The sequence below is a fragment of the Pygocentrus nattereri genome, chromosome 26, assembly GCF_015220715.1.
Source record: "Pygocentrus nattereri isolate fPygNat1 chromosome 26, fPygNat1.pri, whole genome shotgun sequence".
Taxonomy (NCBI): Eukaryota; Metazoa; Chordata; class Actinopteri; order Characiformes; family Serrasalmidae; genus Pygocentrus; species Pygocentrus nattereri.
Window position 1 is genome coordinate 27,506,984 of NC_051236.1, and position 16,219 is coordinate 27,523,202.

At 41.3% G+C, this 16,219-nt stretch overlaps 1 protein-coding gene across 3 annotated transcripts in view; it reads right to left on the reverse strand.

The window, feature by feature from the left end:
- ryk (receptor like tyrosine kinase) overlaps nucleotides 1-16,219 on the reverse strand; it is a 59,315-nt gene that overhangs the window by 25,423 nt on the left and 17,673 nt on the right. For 2 of the 3 annotated variants that reach the window (XM_017698003.2, XM_017698001.2), the window contains exons 2-7: nucleotides 10,627-10,748; nucleotides 6,251-6,350; nucleotides 5,332-5,463; nucleotides 4,545-4,604; nucleotides 3,683-3,824; nucleotides 1,888-1,988 (exon numbers count right to left, since the gene is read on the reverse strand). In XM_017698003.2, coding sequence (XP_017553492.1) covers nucleotides 1,888-1,988; nucleotides 3,683-3,824; nucleotides 4,545-4,604; nucleotides 5,332-5,463; nucleotides 6,251-6,350; nucleotides 10,627-10,748 — 657 coding nt within the window. The remainder of the gene's footprint in view (nucleotides 1-1,887; nucleotides 1,989-3,682; nucleotides 3,825-4,544; nucleotides 4,605-5,331; nucleotides 5,464-6,250; nucleotides 6,351-10,626; nucleotides 10,749-16,219) is intronic. The other variant, XM_017698002.2, reaches the window with a different exon arrangement.

Below are 16,219 nucleotides of genomic sequence, written 5' to 3' on the forward strand. Positions count from 1 at the left end.
TATAGTTCTCTCACCGATGTCCCCTATAGTTCTCTCACCGATGTCCCCTATAGTGCTCTCACCGACGTCCCCTATAGTTCTCTCACCGACGTCCCCTATAGTTCTCTCACCGACGTCCCCTATAGTTCTCTCACCGACGTCCCCTATAGTGCTCTCACCGATGTCCCCTATAGTGCTCTCACCGATGTCCCCTATAGTTCTCTCGCCGACGTCCCCTATAGTTCTCTCACCGACGTCCCCTATAGTTCTCTCGCCGACGTCCCCTTATAGTTCTCTCACCGACGTCCCCTTATAGTTCTCTCACCGACGTCCCCTTATAGTTCTCTCACCGACGTCCCCTATAGTTCTCTCACCGACGTCCCCTATAGTTCTCTCACCGACGTCCCCTATAGTTCTCTCACCGACGTCCCCTATAGTGCTCTCACCGACGTCCCCTATAGTGCTCTCACCGACGTCCCCTATAGTGCTCTCACCGACGTCCCCTATAGTGCTCTCACCGACGTCCCCTATAGTTCTCTCACCGACGTCCCCTATAGTGCTCTCACCGATGTCCCCTATAGTTCTCTCAACGATGTCCCCTATAGTTCTCTCACCGACGTCCCCTATAGTGCTCTCACCGACGTCCCCTATAGTGCTCTCACCGACGTCCCCTATAGTTCTCTCACTGATGTCCCCTATAGTTCTCTCACTGATGTCCCCTATAGTTCTCTCACCGATGTCCCCTATAGTTCTCTCACCGACATTCCCTATAGTTCTCTCACTGATGTCCCCTATAGTTCTCTCACTGATGTCCCCTATAGTTCTCTCACCGATGTCCCCTATAATTCTCTCACCGATGTCTCTCTCAACATTGTGATCATTACCTTTTATGCAACACTTTTTCAATCACTAACGAGATCATCACAAAGGCCTAGACTGGAAGCAATCCATCCCTTTTTACCCTCAGAAAGCCCGATATCCACATGTGGGTTGCATATCTCTGCCCGCAGCCTTGCTTTAAAACGCACAAACATGCACGCGCAGCAAGGGAGACATGATGCCCCAAGGACGCTGGTGTGGAAGAGGCCACCAGGCATGTTTTTTTATTGCAACCTTCTGATTCCAGTTTAGCTCATTTGATCATTCGCTACCAATTATATTGTTAGGTGGAGGAATGCGAGGCGCAGGCAGGGTGGCAAAACTAGCAGACAGACGTGTGACTCTGTCCCATTAAAAATACCGCACAGCCTGAGGGGAAGAGACAAGGTCAGGGCAAGGAACTGCTGAGAAGCCAGTCGCACACTACTGCACTCAGTCTATACCAGGAGTAATTCTTGGAACAATTCTAATAACACTGTCTCCCTTAGAGACTTAAATCATTGGAAACACTGTCAATACTTTTGTTTTGTTATACTATTAAAATGTAATATATACATAGTGAGGCATAGAGAGTTACATTCAATCAATTTATACTCTTAATTTGCATGTTTGACTTTGCTGTATGTTTTGATCTCAAGAAACAACAAAAAATTCCTGGGTAAAACAAAAGTGTGGATAAAGTGTAAAGGATTGTTTTTCTTTCCACCAAACAAGTAGAGACAATAACTTCTTTACCAAACACAAAAAGTATCATTTGCAAGTTCACAGCCTGCACTTTCAACAGAATTTCTCCACTTGTTTCAATGAGTTACGAGAAATAATTCACATAGAATTACAACAGGCTCTGTTACCCCTGGCATTAACTGCAACTTCTAAAGGTTAATAAGAGACTAAAGCAGGTGAAAGAGGACTGTATGAATCATTGCTTGCTGATGGTGGGAAAGGTATTATTATGGTCCTGTGATGTTGATGGGATGAATGCATCTTGAATAGCATGTGTGAATTGCAGAGTGCATGCATTGATCTTACTAGTGACGGGTGTGGCGTTGTTGGGGGTATCCGCCCTCAGGTACTGTGTGGTCTGGGTGGAGGGCTGGGACAGACCCTGAGAGCTCCCACTGTCACTCAAACTGAAAAAGAGGAAAGGGATATGAGTGTAGCTGCATAAAAGTCTGGGGACAGCTTGTTAGAATGTCTGGCACTGGATTGAGGGAAAATCAAAACAAGCTCAACAGCCAAACTATTGTATGATAATGGACGGGTCTGTAGCAGGGAGGTAATGTTCATTTTTGCATGTAATATGTGGCACACATTCATGCTTAATGTGTTTTTGGGGGACTTCTGAGCCATGCTAACTTGCCCACATCCAATGAAAGGCTTGTTTGTCTGACAATGCTGATGAGTGCACATAGCTCCCTATCTTTAAGCTCCTATTTCACAAATCATTGGATTGGTTTAGAAACTTCACGCTCGGTTTGTTTTGCGCCTTAATAATAGTTTCCCAAAATGTATCATGTTTTTCCCCCAGACACTGTCATGAGATCATGATGGGACCTGCGAGAAAAGAAATTTTAAAGCTATAAAAGTTTCCATAATTTTCCTTCATTGCATTTTTCTGCAGTCCTCAGATCCTGAGTAGCTACTTTATCCAGCTGTGACCCCCAGCCCTTCAGAAAACTAAAGTGGTGTATAATTGTCCTAATTAAAGCCGTTAGCCTTGCGCTCCAGAGGTTAAATATGGAGGCCCCTAAGGAATGAGAAAAGACTGTCAGCGGAGTCTCAACCTGCTTTCCGAAAGCCACTGAATCCAATCTTGCACTAATGTCATTTACTCAATATCAGAGACACCAAAGTGCTTCATTCTCCTTTTTTCCTACATCCTTGTTGGTTGGAGCCAACAATACTGCCATTAAGAGTGAAGTGCAAATGTGTCCTGGTTCTAAGAATGATTGTGAAAGCAGTGGGGGACTCAAAAGCTGCTCTGTCCTGGGGCTTATGGATGAGAACCAAGCAGAGCGATAAGATGAGCCTAATCTAATCAATTCAATTCCATGACACTGAACAACTCAATTGTACTCCAGTATTGCATTAGACAATGTTCTGCAGAATAAAACTTATTTGGGTCATGAACAAAGGAGGAAAACAAAATCATTTGTTGACTCAAATCAACAAACCTGAGCTATGCAAATCCAGCGTGTACTAAACTCATTAATGCTGTGCAAAAGCCCCGCAACAGCCTCGCTCCTTCTGAACCTTGGCACGCCAATCTGAACAGGTTGGCATGCAGTCAACAACATTAAAACACAGGGCTGAGCGATATCAAAAAAATAAAACCATGATACCTCAAGAAATTCTCAAGATACGATATTTTTTTGACAACTGATAGGTTGGAATGGACAAAGAAAATAAGTGATGCCACATTTTTTAAAAAAATTCTACAAGAACTTTATAATTTTATTCATTGTTCAACATACTGCAATGTACTAAACACAGTTAAACCAGTCAAATTATGCTCTCTTTTCTAATTAAAACTGAAATTGGTCAGTATTCTTTAAGTATGGATGATATCCATGATATGCTCAGAAAAGCATACTGTGACAATTTAGCACAATAATCAGAAATATGTGACGGTCATCATATTGCTTAGCCTTTGACTACCATGTGCCTATACTGCCCTTTTAGCAAACCAAACAGACACACAAAGAGAATGGACTTCCTTCTTCCTTCATATTCAATGTTTAACCAATAGGAAAGATGTTCCTCAGTCCTTCAGCCAAACTCTACAACTCTGTGCCAAAAGGCTAGTCCAAAAACCAAAACACACCTGTCATCCACCTCCACTCTCTTCATGCTGTGCAGGTGCAACACAGCGAGGATGATGGCCACAAGGAAGATGACGGCACAACACACCCCTACGCTGATGTAGAACACTCTGGTTGATGTTGTAGGGGCGTTCACACTGTCTACTGAGAGCAAAACAAAGCACAGGGGACAAAGAGACAGAGAGAGAAAGACACGTTAAGAAAATCCATGTCTACTGAAGATGGTAAGGTATGTATGTGACAAATGTATGTTGTAGTATGTGTTGTTACATTTCATTGGATGTTTTGCTCAAACAAGGCTGGATACTGAAATTCAATGCCTTCAATAACAAATGACTTCATATCAAATGAATATCATATTTCAATACTTAAGCAGTCAGGCTTAACACCCATAAGCCAATAGGTATGCTTACTCCAAAATCTAGACTGACGACTGGTTGTCTACATTACATGTTGTTAAAATGGGCAGTTCTTCATTAGTTATAGTTGGTAAAATCACCCATTTCCAGCACTTCATGCTCATTTTTAGATTAAGCCACACACACTTGTTGTTTAAATATAAGGTATTAGAGAAAGCATCATTCAGGTACTGGCATCAGTATTGGGAGCTCAACTTTTTTCTTGCTGTTTTGCAGCCCTGCACTCCTTGTGACAATTTCATACATTTGTGCAAGCATTTTGAGTTACCTGTTTAGATATTTATCTGGACTATGACCATCTGCAGTCTGATGAAGGTTTGGAAATGGCAAAACAGCCCCCACCTCTCCCCAATTAAATCATTTTTTTCCCCCAAAAAAAAGTCACTCGCTCCTTACACAAAATACATGCTCGGCTTTGTAAACTCAGAAAATGGACAACACTCACAATCTGGCCTGGTCCTGTTGGGGAACGGAGGGATTTTGGGAGGGTCTGGCTGCTCAATTCCTGGTTAAAAATAAAGCATTAAAAGGCAAATTCAGGCAAAAGTGGTAAGTTTCTCTGAGCAGTAGTCAAAGATTAAGAGATAGGACACAACAACAATGCAGACAAGCAAGAACATGAACCTTGCCGAACAGCAAGGCTTAGAAAAGAAAAACGAAACTAAGCAACAGAACCAAGCTGTGAGCACCAACTACAATTTTGCTGAGGAGAAATACAGCTGTTTAACTGGGACAAGAGTCTTTCCAGCAAAAAAGACACTATCAGGGTGGGGGGATGAAATATAAATAATAATAAATAAATAAATAAATAAATAAATTAATTAAAAAAAAACACCCACAAGCCCTATTTTACCACGAGGGAAAGGAAGTAAGGAAATGTACAAACACCTTTTCTTCCCAAGCAGCCAATTTAGCTCATGTGCTTTAAATAAGCCAAGCATAAATTTATTGGGCATTTCCTCTAGGGAAGCATATGACAGGGAGACTGTGTAATTATCTTCAGTGTGTCAGTTTCAGACTGCCTCAGGGAGCAAGCTGTGCCAACTGCACAATACTCACAGCTCTCATTACAGAGGGAGAGGGAAAGCGTGGAGATGGGTTTGGATAATGGAGATAATAAAGAACATATCGGGGGAGTGTGCATGCACGAGCACACACACATACACACACAAAGAATCTGTATGACAGAAAACACAAGCTGTTACAATGATCACAAACTGAAGTAGTCTTACTTCTATAGCACATTTTCCTGCGTTTGAAGTTGAGCACTGTGAAGTTGTTGGCATGGATAGTCAGATTCAGCTGCACTGTCAGAATGGCCTCTCCATCCACTTTCCCAGAGCAGATGAGATTCACACTGAAAACTGGGTATGCAAAACAGGTACAGTGGTGTTGGAGCAGTGAATGTTACTGTACAAAGAGATACGAATACTCTCTCAAATATCGGAGACAAATATGCAAAAAAGGATGCATCAATCCAACCTTTTCTCTCCCACCACAGATTTCAATACAAACACACAAATACACGTGGACCACACCCTATAAAATCACGAATGGCATTAATATCACCGTAATGACCACAGCTCTGCAGAGATCGGTGTGTTTCATCTATAAACTGTCAAATTTGGAGTGTTAAAGGGGAATTCCACCAAATACTTTACATTTCTGCATAATTAAATCATGTAGATGTAAACAAAGTCATTCAGAGTGTTCTGGTGTAAAATTCTCAGAATTGTTCACAGCGGTGGCAATAAGAACCAGAAGTCCAAAGCAATGTCATGTTTCTAAGAGCTGCATCACAGCACAGTTTCAAATGTCACCTGATACATAGATATAAAGACCTTTGTGGCCAGAGGTCTCAAAAGATCAGTCCCTGGCGACCCCCGGTTTCCACCATCACCACTGTAAAGAAAGAGTTGCTAAGTTTCTCTATGAAGCACAATTTCACATCAAAACACTTGGAATGATCCCTTCACACCTCCGCAATTTAACCAAGCTAAATGGTCCCCTTTAAATGACAGAACGTTAATCTCTGCAGTGCTCTTGCCCTCTGGAACCGGAGATAGACCTACTCCAGAAATATTAAGAAAAGGCTTCTGCAGTGACTGCAACACGAGAGCAGGTGTGTATGTATTTTTGCGTCTGTCTCACCTGAGCGGATGCGAGGGACCTCTCCCTGGGCTGAGATGTTGCTCTGTGGATAGTCCATGACTGCAGGGTTCTCCACCTGGAAGCCCAACCTGTACTCCACCTGCATATGAAATTGAGAGTGAGGAAGGGAAACAGGATCAGGTTGAGAGGATACACAAACAGTCATTATAAAAATACATGAGTGCAAGTCTAGAATTTGCTTAACCCTTTAGAATGAACATCTAGATTGTGGATTTTTAAGACGAGGCTTCATGTTAAGGGTGAGTGTCACCTATTCAATATGAAAACCAAGGGGCAAAAATGAACACAGAGCTGTCAGGCCAGGTGCTGAAGAAAAAACAGGTATTGTAATAGAATCGTACTGGTAATGAACTGCTGAAAACACAATTATAATTCCTAGAAATGAAGAACAGGGACAGTGAACAAAGTGACAACAACTAACAGACAACTAAATAACAACGTGTAAAACAAAGTAGTAAACGATAGTTAATGATAATCAGTGCCTACACACACACACAAAAAAATAGCCAAATGCATGTTAACTGGCTTGGCTCTGGTTGTGACTGGGGTTGAAAGACTGAAAACACCGTCAATAATACTGTCTTAACAACTTTTAAGATGTCTTCCAAGAGATTTATGAACCTGGAGAGTTCAAATACAACACATCTGTCTTTAACAGTCAGTCCCCCCCTAAAGGCCTTCATTACCTGGATCAACTGTGTTAGATTAAGCATGGAGCTAGACTCTGCAGGGTGGTAGATTATCAGGACCAGGATTGGGCAGCACTACGCATGACCACAACCTGGCAGGCTGGCATACTGCTTTCAATGTTTCAGAAACAAATCACTTAGATTTTCTTGGGCAAAATAACGTCCTTAATTTTTAGAAAATAATGGTTTAAATCAGTTACAATTTTGCTCAGAAAAAAATAATCACGATTACATATTTGGCTGTTCAGCCCGTGTTTTGACTGCTGAGTGACAGCCAACTTGAGAAAAATGAAGGAATCCTTTGTAACAGAGATATCAGAGTAGCTAACTGGTTCAACCAATCTGTACAGGTTATGAAGCCACTGATCCCAAATGGGATTTATGCTAGCCCACATGACTAGAACTTGAACTCTGACTACATTTGGTGACGGATCATGAACTTGCAGAAATCAATGTATCCAGGAAACAAACCAAGTATTCCATGAATAAACAGCTAAAAAGAGGTTTACATCTTGAACTTCCTGCATCGCTACTGCTGTCTAGGTAAGCAAAGATCTCTGGACTTCTGTCTCTGTATCTGACAAACAGCAAATGAAACTGGTCTGCAGCGGAGACGAAGTTTACACTCTGAGCTTTAAACGATGGCGGTGGGACGGGCTTCCAGCTTATGCGTCTCAGAACACGACGTCTTCCTCTCGGCCTTCTTTAATAAGGACATGCGAGGTACATTTTTCTGAGTCTGACATCATTTTAAAGTGATTAAAAACGTAAGTGCGCCAACTGAAAACTCGGACTGAACTACACGCATGTGCATCATTTTGCATCAGATTACTTGTAGTGCGCATGTAAACGCAGATTTTCCATCAGATTGTTGAATAGAGTGAGCATATAAACAGTTCAGTCTGGGGGGCGCTAGTGAGCTGGTAAGTAGGTTGTGTTTGGCGTGCTCTGCTAAAAATTCAATGAGATATATATTTATATATATATATAAAATGTATTCATATTCAGCACCTTTGACTCAGCAAACCGTGTAAGATATATTGCTAATTTTTCATTCGTCTCTTTTGATACTGACACGTACGTGGCCAAGAATTCGCGTTAATACACCTACACGGGGAAGAGCACTGCTAACAGGCCGAGCGACTTGCCGCCGTCAGCTGAGCAATCCGACACGGCGGACATGAAGCCGAGATTCTTTCCACACTTCTCAGGTCAGAGCTCCTCTTTTGCGGCCGAATTTGATGGTGTGAAGGCCGAACTGCAAGCAGTAAAGACCGAAGGTTTTAACAACACTGCGCTACTTCGCTCTGACTTGTCAGCTGTAAACAGAATCAGCCACTCTCTCTCTGTCCAACATTAATTATATTCTGGCAGTCAATATTGGCGTTTCTCTCAAGTGTCTTTAAGAGATCACTGATGCCATCTCCCATTTCGGCAATATTCGGAGTGACTTTACAGGAGTCTCACAGACAACTCTGCCAAAAGAGTGATTGCTTTGTCACTCTTAGCCAGGCGGCTTATTCTACTCAAATGGACGGATGAGGTCCCACCCACCTTTAAATACTGGATTGGGGATTTAATGCATTACGTGAGTTTAAAAAAAAAAAAAAAAAAACTGTTACCCTGTGACTGGTTGTGATCATAAGCTCTATAAGACCTGGCAACCTGTCTAGGTTCATATGTAGAAAACATGGACTCGATAGATTTCACATTTTTGAAATTTCCTTTTGAAAAAAAAATGTATTTATTTCCTTTTTAATCAGTGTCACGTGTTTTCCACTGTATTATAAAATTCCTTGTTTTTGTGTGTGTGTGTGTGTGTGTGTGTGTGCATGTATGTTTATGTGTGTATATGTGAATGTATACTGGTTGAATGACCCTTTATGGTGCAGCTCAGTCTGAATCTGTAATAAGAATGTATTCAATCAGACTGGCAAAAATCTTGGCATGTAAACACAGCCACTAATGTTAGTCACATCTTGGTCTCACTGAGAAATGTTGCTGTTCCCTTCAATTCTACTCCCATTACTTGCGAGACTCCTTTAATTCGTACCTTTCAAATGCATGAATATAAAGGAAAAAGTGGGCATAAACCATATCAGCTCTTCAGGCTGTCAGGCATACTTCCACAACTTACTGCCCATCAAATGTCATTATCTCTGCACTGTGGAAGGTCACACAGCTCAGGGATATAGTACATGCATACCATCAAGTCCCTATGGAATTTCTTACCTTCTTAACCAGTTCAGTTTGTTTTCCATGTGTATTTACACTGTTAAATAGCTTCCCAAAAATACTAGAGCTTTAAAGTGTAGTGTAAAATTAGTTCATTTCAATTTTAGTTTCATTATAGTAAAAATCATTTGGAGATATATTGTATATTTATTTAAATGCATGTATATATTTATGTTATCCATTTAAACTCAAGGCATTAACCGAGACAGTAATATGTTAAATACATTCAAAATCCTCTATTATAGGGTCATCTCTATCCAATATTGTTTTTAAAAAGATTTCTTCTCAAATGTCTGTTAAAATTAAGTTTAAAAAGATTCACATTTGTGAGTTCACTTTAAAAACAAAATGCTGTCCCGTGTTTTTATTCAACTATAAAAAAAAAGTTTTAATCCAGAGGCCGAGCCCCTACATTTTAGATCAGGAAGTAAGACTGCATCCCTGTCCCTCGTAGCCACATGGTGAGCAGTTAGATCCCATGGTTTTGAAATAACTGCATCCCAAAGTCTGAAAATCAGTGGGTCACCTTAAATGCCTCTATCAAAAGCACATATTTTCTGCCATAAACATTTCTGTGTTTGAACGAAAATAGTGATTTAAATGTGTAAGATTGTCCAAAACTGTTTACTAGTCAAGTACTGGCACTTGAGCGATGCTCAAAATGAGTTGAAACGGTCAGCACCAAAAATACCAAATGTGTGGTCTGTGGTAGTGATGGAATGGAATGTGCAAGGTCTCAATAAATAAGCCTAATTGACGTATAAGAGAGCTCAAGACAGTTAAAAATCTGAAGTGTTTTCAGCTCCGACTCTGAACCAGTTTAGTAGAATGTCTTATAAAAACACCATCATCTCTACTACGACCAGGGTTATTATAGTTTTGACATGTTCATTACTTTTTAATTTCAGTTTAGTTTCATGAGTTTTAGAAGGCGTTAGCAGTTTTCACTTCACAGCTTTTATTCTCTGGAGAAGAAAAAAAGTTAGTTGTCTACTTTTTAATTACTTTAAATTGCAAAGCAGTTAGTTTCGTTCGTACGCCATGCAGGGAGCACATCACAGCGCTGTACTCTTATAACTATGGTGTGGTCATTTCATTTTAGAATAGCTTCATTCCTTTTTACAATCGCTGGCAGCAGGTACACATCTGCTTTAGTTAGGAAACAATAATCCCAAACTGGACCGTAGGTTCGTTCAAATGAGGTCTGCTGTTTTAGCTAAAATAGAGTCACAGTTGAAGGCGCTTGGCAAGGCTGCTCGCTCTCCCTTAAAGAAAAAGTAGCCAAACAGCTGAAGAGATAAAAGTTAATATCCTGCACTGTAAATACAATTACAAACTTTCTTTAAAGTAATATTCCATTTCAGTTCATGTTGTAAAGGACAGTTTTGGTTTAGTTTTTAAAAACTCTCTTTTTTTATTTTAATTACCCACCTTGCCTTTGGAGTGCCAGGTGAAGTTCAGTCGGTCAGTCTCGCTGGGTACTGGCAGAATGAAAGAGAGCGCGTAATTGTTCACCACATCATCCCTCACATAGTACAGCTCAGCATCCAAACCTACAGAAACACACAAGAGAGCTCATCAGTACTGACCAAAAGTGGGAGTGAGGAGAAAATATGAAAAGCGAAACGAGCACACGAAGCTCTTCCTCCTCCATATCCATAAAATACGGCTTCTGGCAGCTCTGTGCCCAAGTGAACTGCATTTTACCACAAAAACATCCTATGCACTCATTTACAGGCTAATGGATTCTGCAGAGCACAGGAGTACATTTGGGGCCACGGCAACACATTATGGCCACACAAACCCATTCTCTCACAGCCGTATCCCATCCCGTCTTACAATGTTCAGATACTCTACACAAAAGAACTCTCCCCAATAAATACCAGAAAAAATAAACCTCAGAAGTGACCAGATCATAATGACGGCTGCCAAAGTGTGAGCACCATTTCCAACAAGGAGAATATTTGAGGTATGGGATGAGGAAGGCAGTGGAATGAATTCCATTAGTCTATAATACCTTGAAATGGCCAAGACCTACATCCAATCAATGAACAGAGACCACTTCTCTCTCTCCTCTGTGGTGGCTTTCAGACTCGAGAGTGATGGCTCACACTTTAAAAGTGTTCAGCTCTATACATTATCTCAGTTATCACGCCTATGGAGCATGAAGAGAAATCCCAGCTATAATATGTTTATGTTTAAGGTCATCACCCTTCACTATCACCAAACCACAACAGCCCTTCTCTCTGCTAGACTGGCCTCCATTTTCAAATAACTCACACTAAGGACACTGTAATCTAAACAGGGTCTCAGCCAGGCAAATTCCTCAGGCAGATTCAACCCAAAAAGCCTCTCACCCAGCCTGCAACACACACCTGTGCACTACAGAGGGGCTACATTTATCCCCATTAGCAGCCAGAAAGGTAGTGCTGATGGACGTATGGCTGAGGTTTCAAGGACCAGGCAATTTCCCACACAACTGAGGCACCGGAACATGCAAAGTTGATTGAAGGCTGAAATCTCCAGCCATGCCCTGGGGCAGCCCTATCAAGGCTGGGTGTCTCAGGCTCAGCCGAGTGGAGCCAGCCTATCAGCCTGCTAGGAGTCTGCTTTAAAGGAGGGGGAAAGAGTGAATGAATTGCTCTTAAGATAACAAACAGATCAAAGAAATCGTTTTTAGCATTGTCTTGTGTTCTTGTCACTCTTATTAAAATGCTGCCTATGTAGAAAAGTACATGAAAAAGAAAAGGAAACCATGACTACCAGGAAATTACACCAATTTTCCAAAATGTATGCATGACCTAATCGACAACATGTAAACAAAGCCACTCGGGGTGACGGGATATGAAATGCTGTATTGTAGAGAAACTTTTTTGCAAGAATTTTTTGCAGCAGTGATCACAGGAACAGGCCATCTGAAGGATTTAATGTCTGGAAGATACCTCACACAAAGTTCTAACGCAAATACATTACCACATATTATCCTGCATGTAAAAACTCAGAAGACACGCATGTTCACTGGTTGTGTTAAGTAGCAAATAAAACAGCTATATTTGCGTTGTGATGCCTGATTTGTATAGTAAGAGATCATGGTAAGAAATCAGAGTTGGAGGTTTCTCTTCAATAAACCATTTAGCACATCTAACCACTCTGTCCAACGGTTCACATCTCAACAACTCAACAACACATTTGTGAAACTCTTCTGAAATTCTTCTTTCAGAAGAGTGCTGAACATCTTTATTTCAAGGGAATCAAACAAAGGGCTACCCCTCCTTGCTCATTCTGCCCCTGTTAATCCTCCCCTTTCCACAGGAGCATACAAACTTGGCTTAATTAAAATTCTGTAAATTAAAACTTATGACAGCTTTAATTCTGCATCCCACAATGTAATTTAATTCCTGCTCATTTCAGGAGCTTTTTGGCTTCAATTACTGTCCAGAGAGACACTGTCTACGAGTGCGCAGCGCAGTGTGTGGATTCAATCTACACTTATTGTTCAGTTATAAGGCTTTGCATCAATTATTCCATTTCTACTATTAAAGTAATATGTAGTTTACATGGTTAAGAGAAAAACCAAAGAACTGTATTTTGTACGAAGCAATAGATCCTTAGAGTTAAGATCTTAAATTCAAGTTTAAAGCTTTTCCATAAAAGCTGCCACATTATTTCCGTATACACAAGGGCACCGAGAGCTCTCAGAGTTGTCCCTATCGCTCTCCCTTTAACTGCGTGAGCTCTTCTGCCCAATTAGAACTTTTCATAGTAAGCAGGCTGAAGCACAGAGGTAACCTGCTGGGTGGAAAGACCACAGGCTAGACCGGGCTGACGAGACTTTGCTTGATATAAAGGGACGTTCGGCAACTCCAAACCTAATCAGCTGTGTGAACGCTGTGGGACAGACCTTGCCACAACACGGGAGCCCTCGACATCGACACTGTAGATGAGTCCAGACAGCGGACCTGGCCAGCTTCAGTCTAACTATAAACACAGCGGAAAGAAAAAAATTGCTCAGCTGAAGGAAAGCACTGAGGCATGAGGAATACCAGGCACACAGCCGCAGATTTGAGCCTGGTGTAATTACCTTCCTCCGGCTCTGATCCGTGTGACTTCTCTGGCCTTGCTTTTGTCCACCCTGCCTTGGTACCACTTAAAACCAGACCGATGGGAAAAGTGAGAGGAAGGAAAAGAGAGGGAAGGATTGGGTGGGCGGGCGGGCGGGTGGTTGTAGGGCGTATACTCTAGATTAATCACTCCTTTCTCACTCTGAATCTCTTGGCTTTGCACACTTTCAAAAGCTTCATACCAAAACAAGATTTTGTGGGAACTACAAGTTGATACCAGGCCTTGCTCCACTGTGGTGGACTGGGGAGGGAGTGTGAACGGAGGGGTCAAAGGGGCATGACCCAATATGTTTATGGATCACTGAAACCTACTGATCAAACCAAATAACAGAATATATGAAAACGTAGAGGCTAAAGAAAGGCTGAGAAATTAAAGGCTGGCAAGACGAGTCACAGCGAGCAGAAAAACAAACTCGCGAGTAACGGCTTAGTAAGAGTTTATTATAACACCTCTACAGCCTCGTTTTACTCCACTATGTTTGTCTGCGGTAAGCATTTCTGTTTTTTATGCAACGAGTAACAACAAGTCGCTTTCAAAGAAGTTGTGGTCAACCGCATAAGCTTTAAAAAAAAAGAAAGAAAGAAGAAAATGCCCTCACTCGTGGTTTCCGCTTGCTACAACACCAGCCCTTAACTACTGCCATGAGGGGGGTGCCATGTCTTTTTATATGGCTTCAAAACCCCTTTCATGCTTGAATCACTTCCACTGTTCTGAAAAAGCAGGCAGGCCAAAAGAGAAAACAAACCGGGCCAGAGAGAAAATTCCACAAGGCCATATCTCGTGGCTCTCGCTCAGAAAATGCACCACAGTTGCCTCAGTGGTGCATCTTTCTATCTTGTCTTCAGACGGACCGCCTCAACCCTCGCCCGAGTGGCTTAATGAAAGGCATGGCAGAGTAAGGTAGGAGTGAGGCTTGGCCCAGATTTGAGCTCAGGAAGTAAGCAAGAAAAGTATGAGTACAGAAACGCAGAATGGGCAACATTCTCCTTGAGTTGAGGCATTACCTCACTGCTGACCTGGGTACCGCTGAGATTTATGCAGGTCAGTGCACGTCTCCTAACATTAAAAGCACAAGGGAGTGCAGAAATAGCTGAATGGAATGCAAATAGGTGAACACACAACTTCACAATGTGTGATCTCACTGCATGCCTATAAATAGAGACATTACATTACATTAAAGCTTACAGATGAACCGAAGCACAGAAAAGTTTTTAATTACCAAAAGTGAAGACGAATTATATTTATACACTGCTCAGCACACACTTTGTTAGAAAGAGTCTCTGAATGGTTTAAAAATAATTTATTAATTGTATTAAAGTTGTATATTGGCTCAAACACCTTAAAGCATGAATAAACTGTTAGAACACATTAATAAAACGTTACGTCATATTTGATGAACGTGAATATGAAATAGAGCTGAGGAGATTCGATGCTGACTGGTGAAAAGGACAAAGTAAGATCAGTAACCAACATCTGAGCGTTCACAGCACAGATGAATGCATGTTTACCGTTACTGGTGCCGTTTCCCTTTTTATTTATGCGTTGTTGCTGCTTATTAAAGGGTAGTCTTATTCTAAAGTGGTACCCATTTATGTAACTCAACAGTAGTTGGCACACATATGCACATATTTTGGGTGCGTCCTATCGTAAAATGTCTTTCGGTCCTATGATTAAAATACTGTCTCTAATGGGTGAAAAAAAAAAACCTGTACACAAGATCCCTAGACTTTCCTTTTATTTTATGAGTCCACAGAATTGCTACTCATCAAAAACTCCTTTTTTTTTTGCCGGCCGAACAGCAGCCAAAAAAAAAAAAAAAAAAAAAACCTGTTCCTGCACATCTTGTTTGGCTTATTTTTAGGACATTACTCTTCTGGACTGTATAACAGCCAGGATGATTAAGGCCAATATTAAAATAATAGTGTCCTGGTCAAATACTGAGAGGTTAGTAACTGACACGAGGGTAGAAACTCTTCCTTTATTTATTCGTTTGTTTATTTATTTATGTTTGTCTTCTCTTATATGATTGTGCCACTAACCATCACTAGTGTCATTAATGTTACTATTACTGGTATCTAGTAGTAGCCATTCATTTTATACCATGTCTATTGTAAAACTCTGGGCATGTGTGGGGCTTTGTGAACATAGTTCTTGTGGTCCATAAGAAAAGGAGCATCACAGCCAGGAAATCCCCCAGAAAAGTTAGCTTACAACCAGGCCTCACTGGCCTGCTAACTAAGCTCTCTCCCAAACACCACAGAACAGAACCGATTTCAGCTTACTGTCGCTCTGCTTTTGCTCTCTCAAGCTGTTTTTTCCATCTAAATGTGTGTCAACAAAGCGCTAGAATAAAGAATAAATCCAAATAAAACCTGTACTGTGATGAGTGCCACTGACAGCTGGCTAGGCCATCGTTAAGGAAAGCATAAGTCATTTTTTCAGCTGAATAAACACCATCTTTTACTTTTTACCTCACCTCCAAACTCTGTAATTCTACTTCTGACTTTCTACTACTTTCCGCTAAAAGTACTTTCTATTGCTTATCTAAACAAACATAACACTTAGAAGCCACATTAAGAACAGAGAATTTAACGGCAGAGATAAACCATCTTTGGCTTTTAGTGGTTTATAGTGAAAAGAAGGGGAAAAAAAGTCACGCAAGTTTTTTTTTTTTGTAATTTTTAGACACACACAGAAGTGCACAAGTTGAAATAAGTGCACAAGTGACAAACTGCAGATCACATAGCTGTCTTTGGAAAGCCAGAACAAAAAGTAGGGGCCAGGTGGAGGAGTCTGCACAGGTAATACAAAGGCTTTCCTGTACTCAGAGCCTGGTTCATCCTCCACGCCCGAGTGCACGGTGCACAAACAACAGCCACACTCATGGGAGATGTCCCAGACA